Below are 26,071 nucleotides of genomic sequence, written 5' to 3'. Positions count from 1 at the left end.
GGTGCCAGCAGAAAGAGCCGAAACGGAGCTTGCTCACGGCATGGTGAGGACCTGCCTGTGATGGCTGGTGTTTCTCCACCGTCATTTTCTTTCACCTGTAGAGGCGACCACAGCTGCCCCTGTGCAGCTGGTCCCGCACGGGGCTTGAGCATCCTCTCCCCAGGCAGACGGGGCGGGCAGACCCGCACCCTTCCTCCTCTGCGTATGGATGTTGAGGCAGAGGAATTGCTGAATTTCCACCTCGCTTCGCTTGTCTTGAGGGGCGAGACGGGGAAGAAGAGGGGATGCTTGAGGAGAATCAGATGTGTTCATCAAAGCCCCCAGGTCATCGGCACGAACACTGCTGGGCGGCGCTGGGTCATTTCTTCACAGGCGCTGGGAAATGCCGACCGCCCTCCCGCGCCCCGTCAGCCAGCCGCGCGCTGCACGGAGTTTTTGCCCTCCTCGCGTCCGTGTTGCGTGTGCTGTTCTAAAATCCGGAGTCGTGCCAACGAACCCAAACCCACGCCCTGTCACGCAGCTCTCGCTCCGAGACGGGCAGCTCCCTGGGTGCGAGATAGGAGATGAAAGAGCTCGTTTATCTCGCCGGCTGTTCAGTAGCCCTCGTTCTGTTTGCATTCCCGTTCGTCCCAGCTCACCTATTGACCGAAGCGAATAAAAGCTTTCGCCGAAGCGTCGGCTCCTCTGTTTGGCGTTGAAAGACTCTGTTTTCCTGTGGCCCCTCTGGGCTCGGCACCCCGGATGCCCGACAAAAGCCCCGCATGGGTGACCCCAAGCACTCACGTCGCTGTGGTGAAACAACGGCGGCGGCGGCTGGAGGAGCGAGATGCCGCTGCTGGCAGCGCTGGTTCGCCGGGCAGCTACGATACAGGGAGGAGGAAGAGCGTCTTCGCTGATGGCAAAACACACGTAGAGAACCAAATTCTTGCTGGAGGAAGCTCCTGCCAGGGAAAGGCCGGGGTGCGGAGCAGAGCGGGCAGTGTGAGCCGCTCTGGTCCTACGCATTGCAAACCACAGGCCGGAGGCGAGCCTGGGCCCACCGTGCACGTTTCCTTTGGCAGAGGAGGAAGCGAAGGACCCCACCACCGCTCCAGGCCATCCCCCTGTGGCAATTTGAATATCCTAAACCAGCTTTCCACAATTCCGTCTACAGCCCGTGCTCTGAGCCGTTGCGGCATGGCTATGATGACGAAGTCGATGTTCTCCCCAGACCACGTGGGTCAGTGATTTCAGCCGGTGTGATGGGCTTCTGAGCATTCCAGGTTTCTCGCCCAGCCTCAGCTTTTCCGTAGCATCCTGGGTTAGAGCAAAAGATCTCTGTGGGGATGTGTGGTGGGTCATCTGGATGTGGCTGGATTTTAACACGCACCTTCACCTAGAAGGGGTCGTAAAGGATGGTTACACCTGGATGGGACTCTGCAAGGAGCATTGACGGGCACAGGAGGGGCTCTTTGGAAATATGGTCTAGCAATGCCTTTAACATTTGCTTTATCTGCGTTTCCCCTCTCCTGCCCTTGCTGGGTTCAGCCCCGGCACTGGCTCCAGGGTGAGAAATCGGAGGTCTGGGAGGACGCAGCTGTGAGCTGGGCTGAGGCTTGCAGACAGGCTGCTCATTCATGGAGGTTTTACTGAGAGAAGGAAAGGCAAAACCTTAATTAGTGAGTGAGTGAGATGCCTTGTGATCAGATACAAGGTGAACGGTAAAGGAGTGACTTACCTTTGCCATAGACGGCACCTGGGCTTTGTTAATTAGTTTAGTGGGGTGGTTGAACACAACAAATGTGTTGATCTGTTTGGGGTTGGAACATGTATGAATGAAGGGGAAAATCATATTTGACGCTGGCAACTGATACAAGAACCCATACGGGTGAGCACCCCCGCCCTCACAGGGATGGGCAGGCCCGATGGGTGCCCTTCATCCCCCCGAAATAGCCTCATGAAACGCCCCCCAAACAAGGCTTTGCTCCAGAGCCTGCTCCCCTGGCCTCCCTTCCCAGCTTGCTCGGGGCAGGATGCTGCAGGTCTGGGACCCGCTGCCTGCACAGCCCTGGCCCGCTGTCCCTGCATCCCGGGGCCCCTTTCGCGTGTCACCAACTCGTTCAAGCGCAGATGAACAGCAGCCTTCGCTCTTGGCCGGAGGATGTCCCGGTGCCTCAGCCGAGTGTCCCCAGCGGGACGGAGCCAAGGTTTGTTTCCTGCTCTCAACGGGGCAGGGCTGAGCCCCGGAGAGCCCCCGGCAGGGCTTATTGAAGTCCCTTTGCTCTCTCCTTTCTTTACAGTCCATCCTGTGCTCAGATGTAATTCAGCTGGCAAGCCCTGATACCCCCCGACCTCTTGCCACAGCCTGGCGTCTCTCCCTCCGGCGCTCGGTGGCTCCAGACGCTCTTTCTTTCCCCTTTCACCAAAGAGCTGCTTCGCGCCGGCCGCATCTTCCCAGCGAGCCTAATTAGACAGGAGCCTAATTAGAGCCGCGCAGGAGGGCTGAGTCATTAGCAGAGCCCTGTGGGAAGCCCTGGAGCAGCCGCGACGTGGGCAGAGGAGGGGGCCGGGATGCGGCGGGCGCTTGGCTGGGTGCAGAGGGGCCATCGGAGGGAAGCTCTGTGAGTGTGGGGATAATTCCTGCAGACAGCGACCCGGGAATGGGGTAACGGGTGTTCACCCACCCCCCTGCACCTGCAGCGGGCCCCAGTGCGGCCGGTCAGGGGGGTCCTACCCGTCCCACCCAGCCAGGGAAGTCAGAAGCCAAAAGGGCTTTTCCTAGTGGCCCTTTAGCGATTTTCCTCCTTGTTTTGTTTCTACTCGTCGCTTTTTAATACACGGCTCTCCCCGGCGATGGAGCGGAGCCAGCGTCCTGGGGACTGGCTGCCCGCTGCTGGCTGCAGGGAGAAGGGTCCCTGCTGGGGTGGAAAAAGAGAGTAAGGGGAGCAGCAAAGGGCAGATCCGTTTCTCGGGACGGAGCCACCGGACTGGGGTTAGGTGTGATGCCGGGACTGAGACGGGACTTTCTATCAGTTATTAAATCACTGCTACTATTGAAGTGGCAGAGGCTTGTTAACAAGCACAAGTTGTGCCGTCCTGGCACAGCCCTGGACCGTTTCTCCAGCCTCAGCTGCGAAGGGAGGGCTTCCCAAGAGACCCAGAACTGGAAAACCACAAATTATTTGATTCCTGAGCTCCGTGATCCCTGAGGGATGTCAGGAGGAACAAAAGCACCCGTTGGATCGCCAGGGTCAGTCCTCTTGAACTCTTTCCCCGTCTTCATTTGGAGGGGGGGACACACAAACACAGAGGGGTCCTTGTCTGCGATGTCCATGAGACGCGGTCATCGGTGGTGCAGCCTGCGCTGGGGCGAGGGAAGTGAGATGTCCAGGCGCTGACAGCGTGAAAACCAGGCTTTCTGCCACCTAATTGGATTTGTTATTCAGCTGAGAAACTCCGAATGGCTTGGGTGGGCTCTGAGCTCGCGATTTCAGCGAGGAAGTCGGGACGACGCGGTAAAGTAGGTCACACTGCTGCAAACAGGCTTGGTGGTTTCGCACAACAGTCGACGATGTTAAATAAGGAGGTGGTGAAATGGAAAGAAAAGGGAGATTGTGAGGAGGAAGAAAAAAATGAACTCAGCCTCTGCTATTCACTCCCACCAGGAGTCTCTGCCGCAGGCACCGGGCTCCTGCTCTGCACTGCAGCAAGAGGGATTGGGCCCAGTTTAAATTTCCAGTTGGCTGTGGGGAGCTGGGGGCAATGTTTCTCCTGTGCTTGGAAGCTGACCTTCATTGGTGAGCTGAGTTTCTTGAGGTGGCAGCTTGTGAGCTTGGACCCTCTTCAGAGACTAAAACGTGTTGGGTTTATCCTGAGGGAGAAGGTGCGTGGGGAACAGGAAGACAACTTGAGGTGGGACAGACTGCAGGGAGAATGTGCAATGCTGGGGCACTAATTAACGTGCAGGAGAAGATGACAGGCCAAGGACACGAGGCTTCATGTATAGACTGCTCTGTGTAGACACGGATGAATTTGAAAGCGCATTGGATGGCTGGAAAAAACTCCTCTACTCCAATTATGTGTCTAAAATGCCAGCGCCAGCCTCTGGATGGATGTGGGGCTTCCTCAGACACCGGAGGTATTAAATCACCAGCTACTCTGCCTTTAATTGACTCTACTGACAAAGGGAGAGCAAGCTCAGATGGTAATTCCCTGCAGGGCTTCGCTGCACAGTAGTATTATTTCAAGGGCAGCTGGGGTCAGGCTGAGAAAATGCATGTTTCAAAACCAACAAGGCACTATGACTTTCATTTAAATAAGACGCAGGAGCATCAGCCTTTTCCATCTGGGGAGGTTCAGCGTGGTCAGTCCCTGGGGACGGAGGTCCCGAGACCTGGGGCTGGGCGAGGGCTGGTCCCATCGCCGAGCATCTCCCTGCCCTCTCCTCCCACACTCTTTCTGGAGAGTGGGGAGCACCCTGTTGCAAGCTGGGGAACCGAGCTGGAGAGAGCCCAGGGGCCAGCTCCAGCGCAGGCACCCTGCAGCGAGGGCTGGCTACAGCATGTGGGCACGTTTCCCCGGAGCCTGGGAACACACAGCCCCAGTAATGCCACCAGACAAGACGCTTTCCCAAGCACTCAGTCCCAGACAAAGCTGAGCTTGACCTACTGAGGTGGTGAAAAAGCTCTTTTAAAACAAAACAAAACAAATCACGTTTACATTTCTTTCCCTGCACCTCCCTGGTCAAACCCAGCCCCGCTCCGGCTGTAGCTTTATTCCGACTGTTACATCCGTTTCTGTGTCCTGCTCCCCTCTGACTTTGTTGCTGCCAACCAAGAAACCTTTGTGTTTTGCATCGCATTTAATGCCATAGCGACAGGTTGCTGCTGTCACAGCAGCTGCTGATTGCTTTTGAATTGTCTCGCAGGCAAGCTCCAGAATAAATACAAAAGAGCCGGGCTTTGCATGGCTCCTATCAAAGCTCGCCAGTCGCAAAGCCTCCCCAGTTGGTATTTAAAGTCCCAGACTCCCACATAAAACTTGAATCAACACAACTGAAAGGGATTTCGTTCACACACTCACGTTCTTTTTCCCTCTCCTGCTCATCAAACAGTAATTTCTACCCTGAATTGATTACCCAAAGGGCTCCTTAATGAGTGTTTTCTACGGAGCCTGACAAGCACATCTGCCCAGATCCCGTCAGCTAACGCTGCTGCCCACCCAGCTCCCACGGGCAAGGAAACGTGTTCCCGGCCTCCTATACAGCTCAGAAATTCAGGCTCCAAATCCTTTTGGGACTGTGCATAACACCCATAGGAAGCTTTTCCTTCCCAGGCTCAAAGGCCCCTGCTAATGAGAGGAGGCAAATACGAATTTGCATGGTTGCGGTGTTTTGCCTGGTGCCTTTTAGCTGCTCCAAGTGATGCTCTCGTGCTCCCAGTCTCGTGCAAAGCTGGAGCTGCTGGTCTCGTAGCGGGGGAGAGCCCAGAGCCTCCCCGGAGCAGGAATGCATCAGTCCTCTGCTCCTGTGGGCTGGGGAGAGACGCACACGGAGGAGACGCGTGAGCAGGAGCTGCGGCTGGAAAGCCCCTCTCGCCTGTCAGCGGGCCCCTTTCTTGGGAGCTGCAGCAGCCAAGCGAAGGCAAAGAAGGAAAACAGAGGTAGAAATTCTTCTCGTCTTCCTTACAAGTTACGGGCTTTCCCTGCAGGAGTGCGGCTGTGTCTGGGTTGGGCCCCCTCGACCTATTTGGCAGCCATTAGCGTTACACACTTGCAAGTTCTCCTAAAATCACCGCACGGTCAAGCTGAGCAAGAGCAGCCGTGGAGGAGACACGGCTCCTCAGGACATGAGAAGCCCTGGACTTCATTCCCAGATCTACCACTAACCTTGGACATGACACTTGACGTCGTGCCTCAGTTTCCCAAGCGCTGAAGCAATAATAACAATAATTACAGCCAGGCTGGTTGCTTAGGTGGTTGTTTGTGAACCACCCCACCGAGTGTCAACCCTGTTATTATTCCTCGGCCCTGTTATTAGACCTAAATCCAACTTGCTTAAGAATGAAGACTCCTGTGAAAAACACACAAACAGTTTCCCAGATCATCATTTTTATTGAAGTTCACAAGCAGCTGAAGGAAAAAAAAAATAAAAATGAGAGACTAGAAAATGTAAATAAACGTCATTGAGAGCATCGCAGGCTGGCTGTGCACAAAGTGTGTTCTTCCCGGCAGCAACGGGCGCTCGCTGCTCCGAAAAGACCTTTGTTGTTTGAAGCCGTGTCAAGGCTTTTCATCGCATTGCATCGTTCAGCTGGCCTGGCTACAGCTTCACCTAACCCAGGGGCCGAAGGCGAGCCCGGAGCATCTGCGGGACCGGCTCTGCTGCGGAGGGAAGCACGATGCGGGGCGGTGCAGGAGCAGCCTTCGGCGGTGGCCAGCCCTGCGAGCGGCCGGTCAGGAGCCGCATCCCCATATCGACATCAGCCAAAACCCACACGCCCTCCTCCACAGGGTGAGCGAGGAGCAGCTCGGGCTGAGAGCTCTTGCATGGATAAACCCAGATACAGCCGGCAGCCAGCGTGTGCGGATAACCCGGGGCAGCTCCAGCCCAACGCGCAGCCAGAAAGGCTCCCATCTCTCCAAGGCGAAGGCAGGGTGTGGGGGAAGGAGGGAAAGAGGGGGATCCCCCCCCCAGCTCTCCCTGCCAGCCCCGCAGTGCTCCCCTCGCCTTCCGAGGCCTCGCGAGAGGCCAGATGCCCCCTCCCAGGGCGCGAGCTCTGCCCCGCTGCACCTCTGCGCCTGCTCGTTGGCTAATTACACCCTCACCCACGCGCTGCTCCGCGGGGAAACTCAGAAGACCGGCTCTGAGCATGCAGCGGGTTTTATCTGGTGAATATCTCGGCAGCGGTGCCGGAGCCTTGGCACGCTAACAGAGCTGCCACACTCTTCCCAGCAGCTGCGCGGGGAGCTGCCCGGCCTCCGACCGAATCGCAACCAGCTGCGGCGAGAAAAGAGGAGGGGGGGGAAAAATATTAAAAAGGCCTAAAGCACAAAACAAAAGGCACCTGCCCTGTTCTGCCGCCGTACCCGGTGCTGCTGGCAGCCGCCCCGAGCTCCCACACTTCAACGTTTCAACAGACATCGCCTCCACGGAGCGGCCAGAGGATGGGGAGAGCCAGGTGCTCTCTGCTGGGCTGTCCCAGCCGCTTTTCCCTTTAAAAAAACACTTCTGAGTCACCCAAACAGCAGCCATTGCCAATGGGAAGTTCACTGCTTTAAAGAAAAAGAATATTAATGTCTCTTAACCCCCCCAACCAAGTAACAAACAGCACCTAACAGCTCCCCAGGCCGAGGGATGCAGCCTGGCGCACGGACGCCATCTCCTCCGCCCCGTCGGGCCACCGGCACCCATGAGCCGTCCCCGTGCCCCGTCCCCAGCCCGGGGCCAGTGCTCCCCGCTCCTCGCTGTCCCTCGGTGTCCCCCGGCACGATGCCGGCTCTGCCTCCCGATCCTGGTGCTGGGAAGGGCTGCGAAAGGCTCCTCGGAGTCCCGTACGGGAGGGCAGGAGGGGACTCGGTCGCTGTGTCGGCTCCAGCAGCGAGACGGGAACGCAGATGGGACTCTGGCACCTGGGGAGGGAAAGAGAAAACTCATGAACGGCCGCGATGCTCGGCTCGGCGGATGCAGGGGAGCACCCGCAGAGGGGCTGCACATGGGCAGCTGTTGGAGTAACCCCCTGCCCAGACCCCAGAGGTGGGTGGAGGTGGGGAGCAGCTGGGTTGTTTGTGGTTTGGGGTGTGCTTTGCTCTCACAGGAGAGGGGAGGGAGTGGGCATTTGGCTGGGGAGGGCTCAGAGCAGCGGGGAGCTGGGCAGAGCCCGTCAGGAAACCTCTGCAGACACGACAAGGGAATGAAAAGTTGAGGGAAATGGAGCTTTTAGCTTTTTTTTAAGGTGGGGAGGACAGCCCTAGAACTGGAACAGACAAAACAAAAAGACCCTTTTTCTCTTTTTTCCACCAGTTCCTCCAAAACCATCCGTACCCCTGACGTTTCCAAGGGGTTGATTAATCCAGTCTGGGACCGAGCGCAGGCTGCACATGTTTCCATCTGCCCAGGGTTAGGAAAAGCCTGATTTTCATCGACTTTCCTCCCCAGGCCAGCCACTCCCTTCCAACACTGCCTGATAAACTGGCTTCAGAGACAACCAGCCACTCGGAAAGAGCAGCAGAGGCAAAAACTGCAGTCCCTGTTTATCCGGCCTTGCAATTATGCGCATGCAAATGGCTTTCCCTTGGAGCCACCGAGAGAACCCAGCTGTGACTTTGTTCTGCCAGCACCAGCGAGGCTGTAACAGGTTGCAAGCAACCAACCCAGCAGCACGCAGCGTTTAGGAGCCGGGAGATCATCCTGAAGGCTTTTTTCCAGGCTGCTGTTTGCAGGCACCCGGGGCTCCCGCGCAGGAAGATGTCCGGCTGCGAGCAGGGCTCTGCCGAGGGAGCCGGGAGCAACGCACAGCGACAAAACCCAGCAGCTTCTTGCGGGGTAAAAGCTGACCAAGCGCTGCTCCATGCGGAAGGGAAGCCAAACCAGGCAGCAGTAAAAGCCTCTTTGCAAAAGGCTTGTTATCTGAGCTGTAATTAAATCCTCAGGAAAAGCCACTGAACAGACCCGACGTTTAGTGCGACCGCGGTATCAGGGCACAGTTCTGGGCCTGGCACGCTGCCTGAATCCTCGCAGGAGCTTCGGGGCCAAAGAGCAGCGTTTAGGTGCCAGAGCTGCCTCAAAACCTGCAGCCTCGGCGCCCGCCCCACGGCAGGCATCAGCCTTCGCAGGAGCGAGACCCACCGAAGGGCTCCCACGGGAGCCATGAAATGGGCTCTCAGCTTTCGGATGAGCCCCAGGAATGTGGAGAGCGGTGCCTGGCCACCAGTCTTCCCCTCCCCACAGCCCAGACCACACGGAGGGTCCTGGAGGAGCTGAGAGGCTCGGAGGGGGGACGGACCCCAGAATCGCAGAATCACAGAATGCTAGGGGTTGGAAGGGACCTCTGTGGGGCATCTGGTCCAACCCCTCTGCCAAAGCAGGGTCACCTACAACAGGCTGCACAGGACCATGTCCAGGCGGGTCTTGAATATCTCCAGAGAAGGAGACTCCACAATCTCCCTGGGCAGCCTGTTCCAGTGCTCCGTCACCCTCAGAGTGAAGAAGTTCTTCCTCATGTTCAGACGGAACTTCCTCTGCTTCAGTTTGTGCCCATTGCCCCTTGTCCTGTTGCTGGGCACCACTAAAAAGAGTCTGGCCCCATCCTCCTGACACCCACCCTTGAGATATTTATAAGCATTTATTAGGTCCCCTCTCAGCCTTCTCTTCTTCAGGCTGAACAAGCCCAGCTCCCTCAGCCTTTCCTCATAGGAGAGATGCTCCAGTCCCCTCATCATCCTCGTAGCCCTACAGCATCCCCGGCTCCTAGCTGCTCCAGAGCTGGGCTCATCACCATTTGTTTGAGACAGGAGCTCTGACATCTCCAGCCCAGAGGAGCACTTGAGGCTCAGGAGGCAGCACAGAGGGATGTGGTGCCTCCCCTCTCCATCTCATTTCTCCCAGCTGGTCCACACGACCTGCAGCTCCCTTGTCCCGGTGACTGTCCCAGCCTCCAGCTGCAGGCTCCTCTCTCTGGCCCAAGCCCATCTGCGACTCTGCCCCATGGAAATGAGACTGTCGCACAGGACGGGTAGTTTGGAGAAGCCGCTTTTAATTTGAAGGCAGGCAGCTTGGAGAACCTGTTCCTGGTACTGCCTGAAGTCACCTCCTGGGAGGTGCAGAGTTGTCCCCATCCACTGTCACTGCACAGGACAGCAACACACCAGCCAGCATCGTCCCCCGACCTCCTGGCTGGGCTTTGCTTGTGCTTACAAACACAAAGAGTCGTTACTAGCCGCGTGCGCAGTATTTTATTTCTCTTTTGCAACGATTTGCCTCCTCGTGGCTCCACCACTGTGAGTGGGAGGAGACCAGGCTTTCACATTTCATACTGCTAATTATGTTTGATCACTGGAATTAACTGCCAGCAATAAGCACTAAATTAATTTCACATGGCATCCTTGGCAGGGGCACTGGGACCTCTGCTGAAAGGTGCCCCGGCTCCGGCTGGGATAGGTGAAGGCCGTGCCCTTGAGGAAACCTTTCCAGCTGATCAGTTTTATGCTTTAAATGAAAAGCAGGCTTGGTGTTTTACGATCAACATTTTTCAAGGATGTAGTATTTGGGTTTCAGGATGGGTATGAACGCAACCTCACCAGTTTATGGGTGAGAAGGTTGGGTTTTTTCATGAGTACAAAGAACTACTTCCTACTGTGTGATCGCCCAGGCCTTTCCCCATCTGCCCAGTTTGCTCTGCTCCAAGGGCATCTTTGATGATCCCTCCCGAGCCTTCCCCAGCTGAGAGGCGTTCCCATAGGATTAGGGTTCCCAAAGCACACCAGCACTGGGCACGTGCTGGCCAACCTGTCCTCTGCGTGCCCCTTCTTGAAGGAGGATCTCATAGAATCATTAAGGTTGGAAAACACCTCTAAGCTCAAGTCCAATCCAGAACGGCTGCTGCAGCAGAGACCTGCAAGACAGAAGATCCCTCAGCCAGACCTTCTGTGGGACGATGGAGAAGTTGCAGGACCCTGTAGCCAGTTACCCCAGTTCCTCAGCCCAGTTTTGGCACAGGAGCAGCCATGACAGCCAAGGCAAGCGTGTGGGACGTGGCTGGTTCGGTGTGGGCAAACGCACGTGCATCGGAGACATTCAGGTCTGGCCTTCGCTCGCCCATCTTGGTGCTTTATTTAAGGAGCTGTCACAGTGGCTGAGGGCTATAACAACAACTTAGTTTAAAAAAAAACAAAAAAACAAAAAAACAAAAAACCCCCCAAAAACCAAAAAAACCCCCAAAAACCCCCAAAACCCCCCAAAAACCCCAACCCCCCCCCAAAAAACCAACAAAAAAACCCACCCCCCCCCCCAAAACCAAAAAAACAAAACAACAAAAAAACCCAAAAAATCAAAAAAACAAAAAAAACAAAACACTAGAAAAATGAAGTGAAGACACATTCTGTCTGGCAAGAACTCACGTATATTTTAAATACTTCTTTTAACTGAAGAGTGGAAGTGAAGCCAAAAAAGCACATAAAACCCTCACACAGTGACTTTTCACCAGTTTTATTTGCAGGTTGGCCTATTACAGTTCCCAGTTTTCTTGTGCTTGTGCCAGGCTCCAGATTACAGGGGGAAAAAATATGTATACAGCCCCCCCAAGGCTGTTTATTAGGTCTGAATAACCCAAATACAGTACAGAGGAAAAAAGGTATGAGAGGAAAATAACGTCTCTGTGACTTTGGGGACTGTTTTCTGTTCGGTGGCTGAAGAATCAATTCCCACCTCAAAATATTCCCTATTCCTAACAGTGCGGCTGGTGCTGAGCTTTAATATTCAGATACATCTGCTACCAGAGAAAATTAATTTTCAGGTCTAGGATGGGTCTTAAAGGGAGGCCCCATTGACCCAAGTTGAAAATGATGGAGTCCTCACACGCTTTGCTGCAATATTTAATAGCTGAGTGGCAGTTAATTAGATTACCAAGCCACTGTGACAGATGCTAGGCAACGCCTGAGGAGGAGAATTTGGAAAGGCCATTATCTTCCAGTGCTGGGAAAGCTCTCAGAGATCTCATTTTAACCCTTTCCACTCTTGCCCTGCCCTCACTGTGGTCCAACCCATCTTAGAACCAGGTGTTTCACAAATCAAAGGCCAGCATAACGCTCTGGGTGCTTTCTTCCCACCCGAGAAAAGCAGGTGGTCACGTTGGGCCAGTGCCCGGCAGAGGTGCCAGGAGCTCCTCCTCGGTTCCCAGCTGGCATCAAAAGAGATGATCACTGGGAGATGCCAGCAATTCCACCCGCTGGGCGATTCCCAGGCACGCAACCACACCAAGCGGGAAGCAGGGAAGCGAGAGGGTGTTAGAGGGTTTGGGCGGCATTCTTTGTTCCCTGGATTACATGAAGTGGATTTTGAGGAGTCTATGGAAGAATTTCCCTCCCCGCAGTCCCCACCTTCCAAATAAAACCGTAAGTGAAGCTTGTCAAGCCCACCCCCACACACGAGGGTTTCCCAGCTCCTTCAGCTAGCTGGGAGGTAGTCTCCAACCTCCAAAGCAGGGCTGTGTGCGTTGCCGGCACTGTGAAACCTGCAGACTGAGCGAGCAGAGGTGTTACAGGCTTCCTGGGAAGATGATGCTATCAAAATGTTGCCCCTATCAATATCTGCTTTCACAATCCAAGGTGAGAAGAGTTTTTGGCCTTTGCCTGGCCAGCTGCATCTCAGCACAGATTGGCGAAGACGTGCAAAGCTCTGCAGAGCAAAACTGGTCACCAGAATGGCAACCAAACATCCCACTGGGGAGGAGCGAGGAGGAACCAACTGCCCTGTCCCACTGGCACTGCAACGGCACCTTCCCTGAGCAAGCGAGAACCGGAGCACCGCAACGACACAGGACATCATGAGTTTCCACCAACTTTCTGATTCCCCCACACCCCAAAATACCGATAAACACATTCTTCTTCTGGTTAAAAAACCCCCTCCCTCCCACTCAGGTCTCACACAGAAGTCTCAGAAGTTCTGATTTAATGAGCAACAGTTTGGATGTTAAATAAACACCAGGACCATCAAATGCACCATGGCTTCTAAGCTTCTGCTACCCACTGAAATGTAAATACAGAGCATAAAAAGAGATCCAGCATTTGCCGCCATCCCAAGGGTCACTTGCCTACATATTGATCAGCTCTGAATAAATCGCCCCCATACCCAGCAAAAATATTGAACTACTGACACTTTTTCCAAATCACTTGTCGCCCTAGGATCTCCCAGGAACCCTAGGGAAGTGCTTTCAGAGACTGTAATCCTCCCAACTGCACAGGGACAGGGTGTATTTTATAGACGTGAGAGCAGGCGTGGACGCACCTGCCCTCCCATACCCACCCACACACAGAAGGGTGATGCTGGCACATCCAGCTAGCCTGGAGCAGAGGGAGAGGAGCTGTGGCCTGCTTGCAACCTTCTATGTAGATGTGTCTCAAGACACTGGGAGGATCATCTGGAAACAAGATAAACCTGGGAGCTGGCTAAGGCTTACAACACGGCAGAGCTGATTACTCTTTGCTGGTGCTGCTTCTCATAAAACACGAGCAACCTGGAAACCGTGGCCCACCCCGCGGTGCGTGGGGGCACAACTGCGGCGAGAAAGCAAGTTTCAGTTTAAGAAGAGGAGACCCTTACCTTACTGACCTCCTGGATACGAGCCCCCGAGCCCTGACCCTGGTCACGATGGCAGGTGTTTCCAGGTGCTGACAAAAGCTGTGGGGATGAGTGAGTAAGGCACCGTTGTGATACAGTTCCATGTGTCAGACGTAGGGTCGTAGCAGTCCAGCGTTTTGCACCTCTGAGTCCCAAAGTAACCCCCCACCACGTAGAGTTTATTCCCCGAGGCCAAGGCGTGGCATGACATGCGCTTGGCTGTCATGTCCCCGATGCGCGTCCACTGGTCCGTCTCGCAGTCAAAGCGGTAGGCAGATGCTGCCGTGAACTCCGTGTCTCCTCCCATGATGAAAATCTGGCTGCCCAGGACAGCGGCGGCCGTGTAGCGCCAGGGCTGTGGGCATTCGGCTTTGATCATCCACCGATTCTCAGCTGGATCATAGCACTGGACTTTGGACACCATGTCTCGGTGAATGCTAGTCCCACCAAAGACAAAAAGCTTGAGCCTGGCACTCACCACCGCAGCGTTGCTCACTCCATCCCTCAAAGGAGCCACCATCGTCCACTTGTTGGATATGGGATCATACTTCTCTACTTGCTTCAAGGAAACAGAAGGAGATGCGGGAAAGACTCCAGCTACTGCAGTGTGTCCACCAACCACATACAGGCAGTTTTCCAATTCAGCCGAGCCATGCCCAAACCGAGCTATTAACATTGGGGCAGCTTTAGACCATTCCTCATGAACAGTGTCATACACCCATACATCTTTCGAGACCCCGTTCTCTGAGCCCCTGCCTCCAGTGATATATACTTTGCAGCCAATGGCACAGGCACTAAACTCTTTCCGTGGACTCGGCAGGTCTGCCTTGGGGATGATTTCCTTTGCTTTGTGATCCACTTGGTAGATCTTATCACACATGAAGGTCTGTCCTCCCAGGATCAGCAAGGTGTGCCCAGCTTTGCGAGGCCTGGCACAGGGACTAGTGACCACCCCATCATTCTGAAGGATCTTCTTCTTGCACTGAATAGCTTCATCCAAGACAAGCTTGTTCCTTTCATCCACCATGATCAAGTCCTCACAAGCCAAGGCTTCCTTGAGGCATTCAGAAGGAAGCAAGGCGAGACGAACGTTCCTCAGAAGTTCTGGGAGATAAGCCTTCCGCTCATCCAGATCATATTTCACCCACTGGATCACAGCCTTAAAGACCTTTTCTTCGTCCTCAATTTCCAGCTCATCACTGGAGATGAGGTCCAGCAGAGTGTCCTTGGAAAGGTTGTTGAAGTCCTCACTCTTGTGAACAGTCTCAAAGTTGACCAGGCACATCCTCCAGGAGAGCTCATAGAGCCGCCGGCACTGATGAGCATCTGAGAGTAGCATCATGCCCAGGCAGTTGGAAGGGTAGAGGTTCTTCTCCAGGAACTCAGCCGCTGCGTCTCGGACATCGTGGAACTGCAGCATGTCTCCAGCCTCCAGGAGTGACTCCGCATTCTCCTCGTTGATGATGATCCGAGAGGAATAAGCGAAGTCCAACAGCAGCTCCAGCACCTCTGGGTGGAGGCTGTCATGGAAGTTCACCTCATCATCCAGGCTCTCCCGGAGGCCATTGCTAAACATGGCTTCGAAGTATCTGCTGGAGGCAGCCAGCACTGCCCGATGACAAGGGAACGACCTGTTTCCTGCCCAAAGGGTGACGTCGGTGAACATGCAGTGCTTCCGCAGCGTGTTCAGATGGGACAAGACGCAGTCTGGGTGCGAAGCTTTGTGAAAAAGCAAGATGTTCATGGAGCCGGTGCTAGTCCGGGATTTACGGTTCTCGTGGACGCTGACTGACATGATGACAGAGCTCCTTCCTGCAGAGAAAAAAAAAAAACAAAAAACAGAAAAGCCATTATTCTCTTGTCCTTACTGATGTGAGGCATGGCGAATATACGCGATCCAACTCTGGTACGCTTGAACGGACCTCAGAAGTGAAACACCAGGTGACACCCCAGTGCTCCTGCTCTGTGGGTGCTCCTGCACCCTGGCTTGCAAAGCCCCTGCCTCCTGCACCCTCATATCCTCCGAAAACCTAACTGGGGCTGAGCAGGGTGGGAAGGTGGAGGGGGGTGAGGGAGGAAATTCTGCACTTTGGTTTCAGCAATGGAGCAACAAAGTGAAGCAATCAAAACCAAGACTTGATGGTAAATTGTCTCAACAGCCCCTAGAGGGTATTGGCAAACCGCAGAAGAGTTATTTTTCCTTAGAAAACAGCATTAAGAGAGCAGTCTATTCAGGATAAAGGGCACCGGTCTGCTCTTGGCTCAGCAGAAACCAAGTTTGGCTTCTGATTTTTCTGAAGATTATTGCAGGTTTAGGAAAAGCAATTGTGAATGGTTTTATTTATGGAATATTTAGCTACCAGCACAAGCCAAAAGTTTTGAACAAATTTTAACAAACCCTTTCATTTGTAGTTTTTGTTGATATAACTCACCAGAGACATTTTGCAGGACAGATTCACATCAGAGAATAAGACAAGAGAGACAGCTAGATTATGCCTTTTAACAGACAGGCAGAAGCAAACACAAGGCTTTTATTAGGTAATATTTCATTTAAGTGCTACCTGATACCCATACTTGCCTATAGAAGAAAAACCCTTTGGACCAATCAAATTAATAGCACTTAGATGATAAAATCCAAGTCACTTGCTCCAAAATATTTTAGCCAGCTCTATTTTTTCCCCCCATGTAACTACAGTAGACAGACAGATATGCATACAGTCCTCTCTTACAGCAGAAAGTCAGTACTGAAGTCAGCAGCACGACTGGCCTGAGGTTTGAAAAATGAGCCTGAAAAAGAAGAAAAACAGGGTGAGCCTGCTGTCTCTCCACTACTGACCCCCGTGACAGCAGATACAGCAAAGCCATCGCAGGCGCTATGGGAGATGACGCTCATTTATCAGTAAAAGAGACTCTCCCCAGCTACAAGCGGAGTTTGCAGGTGGGCAGCCCATGAAATGGGCTAAAGATGGGGGCAAGTCACAGAGCTCAGGGGGTCTGCACTGTCCCAGGGGCGTTTCAGCGCTGCTGGGATGCACGGGGACCTCAGGGGTTGCCGCCTCCAGCCCAGCTGCCCTGCCAACACACGGCAGCCATGAGAAACGGCTACAGGCTGGGGAAAGCGGGCCTAATTCACAGGAAAAAGGGGTTGTTTGAGAAACACTGTCCAGCTCTGCTACATCTTCTCTCTCACCCAACACTATTTTTCTAACCCTTTTCTACATTTCTTCCCCAAAACTCTGCAGTTTTGCTTTGCAGGCTGGAGACACCAGGGCTGAAACCCCATGGCATCCCACTCCAGCAACCAAATTGTTCAGAAATCAGTAATTAGCCGCACAGAATATAGTTGGGGAAGGGTTTTTGGTTGGGCTCTTTTTGTTGTTGTTGGTTGGTTGGCTTTTTAACTCGCTCTTTGCAGCCTGAGGTTTCTCAAGGGTCTTGGCATCCTGGGGGAAACCACTCAACGCCGAGAGAGCGGATGCAGGGCTGCCAGCGGGTCACAGCCTTGACCCGGCGGAGACCTGGAGCTGCACAACCCTCCCACGCTCCACGGGTGGATGACCCCAGGCGGGGGCGGATGGCCAGATAAGCTGCCTGACTCACGCTCTGCTCACGCACTTCCTACCCCCCACTTCTCCTGCGCCTCCAGAAGATTCCAAATTCGACAAATAGTTGTGGGCACCTTCCTCCTTCCCCACCCTCTGCTGTGAATTATTGAGGCTGTTCTTCCCGAGGCCTCCCTCATTCCTTAGGGCTGTGTTGCAGTCCAGGGGAAAGGTCTCTCCAGGCCTCTCTGTCCAGGAACGATAGCTTGCCCAAGCAGCCACAACTTCTGCTTGGCCTCTGAGCCAGGCAGCGGCACTGCCGCAGGTATTCGGGTTGGATATGTGCACCTTCCTCGCCAAAATCCCTGCAGCTTGGGGCTGAGGCCGCCAAGCTCGTTTCGCTGGTGATCGGAGGCTGCGCAGAATGAAGGCTCCAAAAGAGGAAGGAAAATGCCATTACGGAGCGGTGATTTGCAGTGCATCTGAGGGAAATGGTTTCCAACATCTACACCCAGCGCAGGGACAACATTAATTTCACAGGTTATATGGATTCCTGTGTCAAAGCTCTGTAACGCCGAAGCAAGGAATACAAATGAAATATTTATGAGTCTGCTAAAAGCTATTGATTTAGGTTCCTACTCCTACAACCTCAGAAACCAGCCTGCCACTGCTACTGCTTTCTTTGCTCGCAGCTCAGGTCAGCTATTCAACATCAACCTTCGATTTGCTTATGCACAAAAGATTAAGCAATTTATATAGCATAGCTATGGAAACAAACAAAAAGATTGCAGGAAGGCAGCATCATTTTTTCTGACACTAAGATTAGAAAAGCCTCTACTCAGAATGGAAGGAGCAGGTCAGTTACAAATGAAAAATGTCTATATAAAAGCTGCAGCAGAGCCACTTTATATATACAGACACATATAAAATATTTCAGGCTTTCAACATCAAACATCTTGCCCAAGGCACTGGGTAACCAAATAATATTTCTATCCAACGGGTATTGACCAGCATCCAGGGAATAAGCTGGCAGGTTCCAGTCCAGTCCCCATTAGCACTGCCCTTCATATCTGCAAGGCACCGGCTGGTCCCCAGTACAGCTGCAAGCCTGAAAGCTAAACAGGCCACAGCCCCTTTACTTGGCCTCTCCTGGAGCTGGGTTGTGACACTGGATGTCACTGGTCACAGATCACCCAGGCTAGACAGACCATTAAACTGACACTAAAGCAGCCTCTGAACTCTGGTCCGCAGCCATCTCACCAGCAAGGCTTGCTTGTGGTTTTCAGCAACTTCCAAACAGCTTGTTTTGAGGGCTTCTTGAATCCTACCGTAGCGGGGCACAAGCAAAAAAGTGGCAGGTACTAATTCTTCTCCTCACAAACACTCTCCACTCAACTCTCAGTCTACCAAAGAACCTGGCATCATCCCACCCATATCAGATGAACAGAAACTGCAGGCAGCAGCTATTTCATCCAAAAGGCTTCCTCCAAAATACAGCAGCCTTATAAACTTCAGAAGCCTGTAACTGAAGGAATTGTCGACACTTTCCACGATGTGCGCAAACGTATGCTTCAATTTAAGCAGTAATTAACTGCAGCGATGAGCAGACGGGACCCACGGCATGTGCTCTTGTAGGCAGATGCATGCAGAGCAGAATTTGGCCCCTACCAGACTCATCGCTTGCCTTACCCAGCTACCGGGCTGAAGAGAAAAAACAGAACCGCTCAGAATGAGGAATATTTTACACACAGAAACCTGCCAGTGGCTCCTGCCAAGCTCCCACCTGCTCTGCGAGAGCTCGGGGGGTTATCGGAGCTGCCAGCTGCAGCTTCCATCATGCAGAAAGCTATCACTAGAACAGACGTGTCAACGCGAATAGCAGAAGGTATGACCTGAACAAACTGGGTCTTGGATTTCTCCACGCTGCATTCTTATTTTTTCCTTCAAAAGGTGGTTATTGAAAAAATAACTATCTACTGCCTAGTCTTTTAGAAGGATCTTACTGCACGCAGAAGCAGACGATAACCCACCCTTCTTCCATATGGATGAGGGCAGAGGGGCATCAGCTTTTTGACAGCTATCCAGCGCTGTCTGCTGCTATTGCATTCCCCTAGCTGTCTGCAGCGTTTGTACAGCAAATATAGGAAAGACAGGATTTTTCCAGTGGAGTAAGATAAAGGTGCTTTGGAAATCCTTCCACCCGCCCACACAGAGCAGACAGCAACCCAGCAGAAGGGCAGGAGTCAGCTCAGGGAGAAAAGACCCCTCAGATCTCAGCTGATGAAGAAAACACCCCAGCAGTCACTCTGGACAGGACAAAGCTGGCAAAGAGAACAAGGAGAAAAACCAAAACCACAGAGCTGGCCAAACTCTCCACCCGAACAATGGCCACAGTACTCCTGTTCGAGCACCACTTGTTTCCCACCAACCATACCCCAGCAGAAGACTGTCCCTCCAGGCTGGTGGGTCGCCACGTCGGAGCCCTGCTGCTACGGGTCATTTAGGAGAACCTCAGGAAACATTCTGTTACCTCTTGAAAAATCCAAGCAGCACTTAGAAATCAGTTACTTTGAAGTCATACCAGGCCCTGGTCTCCAATCACAAAAGAACTGCGTATGAGAGGATAGCTCAGCAGGACTATTGATACATGGACTATATTTAGCCAGGCTTGGGCTTCCCCCCTCCATCTTAAACCAGCCTGTCCACAAATCTCCAATTTCATTCACTATCTACAGGGAATCGTCAGCTGAGATGCCTCCTTTCAAGAGGACAGTAGTTGAGAGTGAATAAGATGTTCCCCAGTGGGACTTGAGGAGATCAAGAATAATTTCTCAGGGAATCCTCAGCTGAGATGCTTTCTTTCAAGAGGATGGTATTTAAGAGTGAATAAGACGTTCCCCAGTGGGACCTGAGGAGATCAAGAATAATTTCTGCTTAGAAGGGCAAAACTACAGGATTTATAAGTGTTCTCCCACGACTGTGAAGGCTGGCTAAACACCAACAAAGAGCCCAAACCCCATGAACCGAAGCTGGCACTTTCCATTTGCCAATCAGACTTGCAGCAAGCACAACACGTTTCTTTTTGCCCCACTCAACCATGAACTATTTAAAGCTGTAAATAAGTAAATAAATAAGCAGTAAGGTTCCCTGCTGGCTCAGCTCAGAAGACCTGGAAGAAGCTGCTCACACCGCAACAGAGTTTAATTCCCATGCAGCCAGCCATGCAGGCCCTCCACGTACGGACTGCACTGCAACTTACAGCCACCCCTTCTGAAGCCGAGCAGACCTGCCTTGAGCGGCCAGCGATGGCTGCTTTCACAGGGAGGTAGGTGTAAGATTCATTTTTATTTTCTCTCCAGTGTCACAATATCAGCCCTTCGGGGTGAAATGCCGTCTTGAATTCAGCCAAAGTTCACTTCATTCCCTGGAAGTGGTGGGATAAATTCTCTAGCCATTAGTAACTTGCCTGCTCCCTTGTCCGAAATATCTGTACCTTTCCAAGGCCTTCACAGACTCCACCACCTGGTGCTTAGGCCAGTAATGCCATCCCAGGACAAAATTACTGGTACAGAACTAATTTCCCCCTTTTTAATGTACAGAGTAGCAAACTAGAAACCTAGAGTCTCCCACTGTGTTGTCTTCATGGGGGAGAGCTCCTTGCAAAGCTGCTTAGGAGAAACAGCAGCGTGGCAACACGCTGTCAAATGCGGAACCCAGATACAGTTGCGTTTCAGATGCAATTTCCTGGTGTTGAAGACCATCAAAAGGTTTGAGAAGGGATCTGTTACATGCAGGCATTCACGTACTCACAGATACAGCTCGAGCTTCAAAAGCGGAAAAAAACCAACAGAAAACAGGAAAAGATGGTGGGGGAGGGAGACAGAAAACAACAAAGGGGAAGGAACAAATGTAAAGATGTTTTCAGACCATTTTCCTGTCCTTACACAACACAGTGGACTACCAGGTATACAGCTTGGAGCTGCTTGAAATGCTCAATACTAACAGTGCCCTTCTGTAAAGAGTGCTTGAGATGAAAGGAATTAAAATAGCACCTGGCATTCAGTGCAGCACTGCACTTGTCGAGCGTGGAGCCTGGGCTGCTGCCAGGCGGGCAGCGAAGGACCTTCACCGCATTGTCTCTCTGCTCTGTCCACACTCCTGTGTGCCTGGATGCAGACTTTGCTCTCTAACAAACTGGGTTCACCTCCAGCAACTCTGCTGAATTTAGTGGTTTGCCTGTGTCAGCCAAATTTGTTCCTTGTTTTCTTCAGGATGAGTAACGCAGCAAAGCTGCATCGGCGATTCTGCACGCTGGAATTCAGGCAACGTAACTCTGCCATGAATCAGAGGGTATCTCTGCAACAGAGCTGGATTTGGCCTTCCTGACCAACTCTTGTTGTTTCATCATATTTGCAAATAGGCAAGTAAAGGACACACAGTTGACTCCATTCCCCCTCCCTGTGCAGAATTTCTGATCCTGCCCCAGCCTGTGAAAATGGAAGGCATCCTTATCATTTCTTGTCATTTTCTCACTTTCTAGTCTAGCCTGCATATCCTAGACAGAAAACAGAGAGACCATGTGAAAGGCTCCTTCTGTTGGCTCAGACAGAAACTGGGAGGTTTTCCAAGCCCAATTCTGTAGGCTCCAGGAGATCAGATTTGTCTGGAGAAGGTCTGGGCACGTATCTGAATGTCAATATGCTTACTAAAGCAAAGCTGAACTCAGAAACTCAGTCTGTCCATCACTGCTTCATACCCCATTCTCACTAGTACTCACCATGCCTCCCTTTAAACCTGTGCTCCACTCTGAGCCCAAAGCCACCACAAGAACCTACTGTCTGCCATTTACCATACAAAACAAAAGCAGTACTGCCAAGCTGTACTAGTTAGCGAGGTTCTTCTTCTATCTTGCCAAAGGTCTGGTAAAAGGGGCCATAGTGCCTTTGAACCCCTAGGCCATGAATTAATCTGAACCAAAAGCGACCATATTCCAATCAAAATAAAAACACCCGTAGGAAATCCACTTCGCATGCAATACATGCAGTTTTGTTTGAGTATCAAGTACTGGACTTGCTACTCCGCAACTGAGATACTCCACAAAGCTTCCTGAGCTACCTGCGAGGCAATCGAATAAAGTTCACATCCACCACTAAGCACACTGGTTTTGCAGTTCCTGGGAATACCACACCCTCCTACAACCGCTATCCAAATCGGGATAAATAACGCTTTTAGCCACAGTTCAGGCTCCAGACAATAGCTTTTCATTGCTACGCCTCAACCCCAGCGGATCTTTTCAGAGCCCGTGATTCTTTTCAGAGGCTGCTGTGGGGTTTTGTCCTCCCCGCCTGCCCTCTAGCTCTGCTAGTGAATAAATCCCATTCTGCCAGATCAATCAGAGTTGCTTTGCAAAATGAATGCGGGGCTGCAGAGGAGGTAAGCGAGTTTGCAGTCCCGTCTCACAAAATATACTCAAAAAGGCTCCAGAATGGAAACAATCTACTTGATCGCAGTATCCACCCCAGCCCCATCTGGGCAGGATAAAGTCCTTTTCAAGCAAGCCAACTTGCTAATGTGCTGCAAAGGCAAAAGGCCTTTCATACTTCATATACAGAGGAGCGGAACCACATGCCACTTCCCAGGGAGAGTTTAGAAGATGAGATGTGGTATACATCAAATTAATGCCAGAATAACCACTGCAGTTGCTGACTCCAGAAAGCACATTCAGATCCTCCCACTCTCTCTCCGTGCACTGTGCCTGGCTCCCGGCGCTGAGGTTGGCAGAGCTGATTGCTCCGATGGCAAGGCTAACCAGGAGCCCTGCTACAGACGCTCACACCAAACAGGTCTGTCTGTCTGCCTGCTGTCACGGCAGGCTTTCAGTTCTGTGCCGGGCCAGTTAACCTGGGGTTTTGTTTTGGCTTCCCCACCAAGCAGGGGATCTCAGTGCAACTGCCAGGTTCCATTTGCCAGAGCTTATTTGCAATTCTGTCCAGAGTTCAGAGCTGTGGAGGTGGGAGGCCCTCATGCCTCCTGAACCGATTAGCCCCTGATGTCGGTGGGCATGGAGGACAGCCACTCCCAAAAGCACCGACAGATATTGCAGGGTTTGGGGCTGCAAGACAGGGCGTTGCTCATCGCCCTCTGGCTCTGGACAGAAGGAACAAATGTGATGCCCATCTCTGATCTTTTCATTCCAGTACTAACACAGCATCAACCCACGCGCTCAGCTTGCAAGTTCCGGACCAGCACGGGAGCACTGCAGCAGCCCAGGCTATCCTGGGCATCTGTGCATGCATCGCAAGCAAACCAGAGTGATTGCCAGTGTGCTACAGTAATAAATATGCCTCACCACAATCTGACAGGCTATCATATAAAACTCGTAGTCTCTGCAAAGTCTAACAGTCAGTAAGCAGACAGCGGTTACAGGACATGCAATGTTCCCAGGCTCGAGCGACGGGGGGAAGACAGAGCAGCCTGTACTGGCTGGAGCGATACTAACGGCCACTGCAGGGATATAAAGTAGATAAGTAAAGACAGACCGACGTGGCGGTGGCTAAAGGTTAGGCCGGGGGGCTTGGGGCAGCTTGTGACAGCTAAATGCTTCCTAGCCTGCCTTCCTGCAGCCACTGATTTAAGCCATGCCAGCCACATTCACTGCAACTCAATTACAGTCTATAAAAGACGGGAGTAAATCTACTCCTCAGTTCAAGTGCTGACACTGCTTCTTCAAACCTGCCCCTTCCCCGGTCCCCGCGTGCCAGCCACCGTCCCTGCGGACACCCCGGGCCAGCGCTGCCCGTCCTGCTCCACCTCCCCGCACCCAGGGCCATGGCACTGCTCAGCACCCACTCTTTCGCAACGCTGCCCGTCCTCTCCCACCTCCGCAGACGGCCGCATCCTGCCCAGCCTGTTCCACTCGCCCACCTCCCAAACAGCGGCCAAAGCCTCCGCTGGCTGTTCAGAAGGGCCTGAACTTCTGCAGGCTTTGGGGAGCGGCTGGTTACCACTCCAGGACAAAACCAGTATCATAATTCACTCACACATACGTACACGTAGATAAGCACACACTCCTTGTCCCCGTCCAGGGCCGTGTCCAGCACTCTCTCCAGCGCTGGAGGGACCATATTATATACCAGACTCACACTCATTTTCACACGTTTGGAGTATGTGTCACGCAGCATCTTGTCATCCGTTCCCAAGCTGCCTGCCTTCACAAATTGCACTTGCCTAGCTCCTTCAGTCGAAGGATTTCCAACTGGCCTTATCTCCTCTCCAAAACCACGTGCGAGACACCATCCTCACTGCTTGAGTTACCTCAGCCTGCCCCAAACCACCACATGGGAGGCTTCCATGCTTCGCATATACGCCGAGACAAAGGACTGCAGATAACAATCCCCAAATCCTTCAGAAAACGAACAAAAAAAGGATAGGACGCTTAAGTTCTTCAACGCGGGAGCTGCTTACAGTCTCCCGCGTCCACGTTAAGGTGTGACTAACTTGCTTCTGCAGTAAATTTCACGCTGGTTTTAGTCCTGAGAATCTTGTGCCCACCCCACACCTTCCCACCGCAGAGCAAACTCCCACCTACGCCTCCTCGCCGACTGCTTTACTCAATATACATGGCCTTATCACAGAGATAAACCAGAGCAGATGGTCGGGGTTAAAGACACAAAAGAGACAAAACGTGGTTTTGGGTAAGATTTGATCTGAAGCAGCGAACAGGACAGGGAAGAACAGCGAGGCCCTGGAAAGGGTCCCACCTCACTAAGGAGTCAGACCCCTCGAGACATGGGGAGAGAAAGTACATGAGAGCTGAGATCTGGTCTACGCCTACTCGGAAAGGAGACGACCACCAGCGTGGCTACCAGTAACACAGCTGAGCTCTCAGCAGCAGCTGGCGACCACCACAACTGTGCCGGCTGCGTTAGCAAACCTCATGTGTTGCTCCTGAGGCAAGTTCAATAAAATCAAAGTGTCACAAAGCACAGGAAGGAGGGAGAAGACATGGGAAGTTGTCAAAAGTACAAAGGTTACAGAGTTGCTCATTTTCCCTGGGGCTCTGGCTCTGTCCTGGAGAGAAAGCAGCGCATCTGGAGGAACTTTCAGAAAAGCTCCAGCCTGTGGCAGCCTGACTGGGGAAGTCACTCCAGCAGATCACAAGACGACATGCAGAGACTGACAGGAAAAGAAAACAGAAAGCAGTTATGAAGCTGGGCCTCTCCGCATACACGAGACGGAACGCTTTGGTGTCCGCTGACGACCAAGGACAGAAGATTTTCCAGGCACAGATTTCACAGAATCACAGAATGTTCGGGGTTGGCAGGGACCTCTGTGGGTCATCTAGTCCAACCCCTCTGCCAAAGCAGGGTCGCCTACAGCAGCCTGCACAGCACCATGTCCAGGCAGGTCTTGAATATCTCCAAAAAGGAGACTCCACAACCTGCCTGGGCAGCCTGTTCCAGGGCTCTGTCACCCTCAGAGTGAAGAAGTTCTTCCTCATGTTCAGACGGAACTTCCTGTGCTTCAGTTTGTGCCCATTGCCCCTTGTCCTGTCACTGGGCACCACTGAAAAGAGTCTGGCCCCATCCTCCTGACACCCACCCTTCAGATATTTGTAAGCATTCATAAGGTCCCCTCGCAGCCTTCTCTTCTCCAGGCTGAACAAGCCCTGCTCCCTCAGCCTCTTCTCGTAGCAGACACGCTCCAGTCCCCTCATCATCTGGCAAGTCCGAGCCCCCAGCGCCTTCAAGTGCAAATGGATGGACGGAAAAAACAAAGCAAAGAAAAACAACCAAGCTACCCAACAGGCTTCTAACTTTCTTCTAAAAAAAAAGCCAAGGGGCCCGTCAGGACAGCAGAGGGATGGAGAGCGATTTTTCCCTCCTCTGCCAGCTCCCCTCGGCCGCCCGCCCCAGCCCGCGGGGTTACCTGAGCCGAGTCCATCAGCCGGGCGACGGCAGCTGCGTCCCCTCAGCTCCGAGAGCCCGGGGGGGAAGGGGGGAAGGTGAGGGGGGGCCCTTGACTAAGCGGGGCCGGAGCCGCACCTGGAAGCGGCGGCTCGACCGCAAAGCTCGGGGAGATGAAACCCAGCTCAGAACTCACCGCCTCTGCGCCCGCGCCCGGCCGAGCCGCAGATCCGGCAGCCCGCGGCCCTCAGCCCGGCGGGGCGGGGCGCGGCGGGGCGGAGCGTGCCCCCCCCCCCGGGCCCACGCGCGGA

The 26,071-nt window shown here is 53.0% G+C and overlaps 1 protein-coding gene across 3 annotated transcripts; it reads right to left on the bottom strand.

Annotated features, from left to right (window-relative positions):
- Positions 1-6,078: 6,078 nt before the first annotated feature.
- Positions 6,079-26,031, bottom strand: KLHL25 (kelch like family member 25). Of its 3 annotated transcripts, XM_075431825.1 has the most exons (4): positions 25,783-25,950; positions 16,042-16,099; positions 13,295-15,124; positions 6,079-7,608 (listed from the first exon to the last, which is right to left on the bottom strand). In XM_075431825.1, the coding sequence occupies exon 3, from the start codon at positions 15,105-15,107 to the stop codon at positions 13,338-13,340; it is 1,770 nt and encodes a 589-aa protein (XP_075287940.1). In that variant the 5' UTR covers positions 15,108-15,124; positions 16,042-16,099; positions 25,783-25,950; the 3' UTR covers positions 6,079-7,608; positions 13,295-13,337. The 3 variants fall into 3 exon arrangements, with proteins under 3 accessions (XP_075287940.1, XP_075287938.1, XP_075287939.1); XM_075431823.1 differs by lacking the exons at positions 16,042-16,099; positions 25,783-25,950 and adding an exon at positions 25,957-26,031; XM_075431824.1 differs by lacking the exon at positions 16,042-16,099.
- Positions 26,032-26,071: the final 40 nt, after the last annotated feature.

This window comes from Opisthocomus hoazin, chromosome 10 (assembly GCF_030867145.1).
Source record: "Opisthocomus hoazin isolate bOpiHoa1 chromosome 10, bOpiHoa1.hap1, whole genome shotgun sequence".
NCBI lineage: Eukaryota > Metazoa > Chordata > Aves > Opisthocomiformes > Opisthocomidae > Opisthocomus > Opisthocomus hoazin.
The sequence above is the reverse complement of the archived record's forward strand: the minus strand, read 5'-3'. Positions and strand labels throughout refer to the sequence as shown.

What these genes read in the sequence shown, in the direction of transcription:
- KLHL25 (XM_075431823.1), bottom strand. Translation starts at nt 15,107, where the DNA reads ATGTCAGTCAGCGTCCACGAGAACCGTAAATCCCGGACTAGCACCGGC.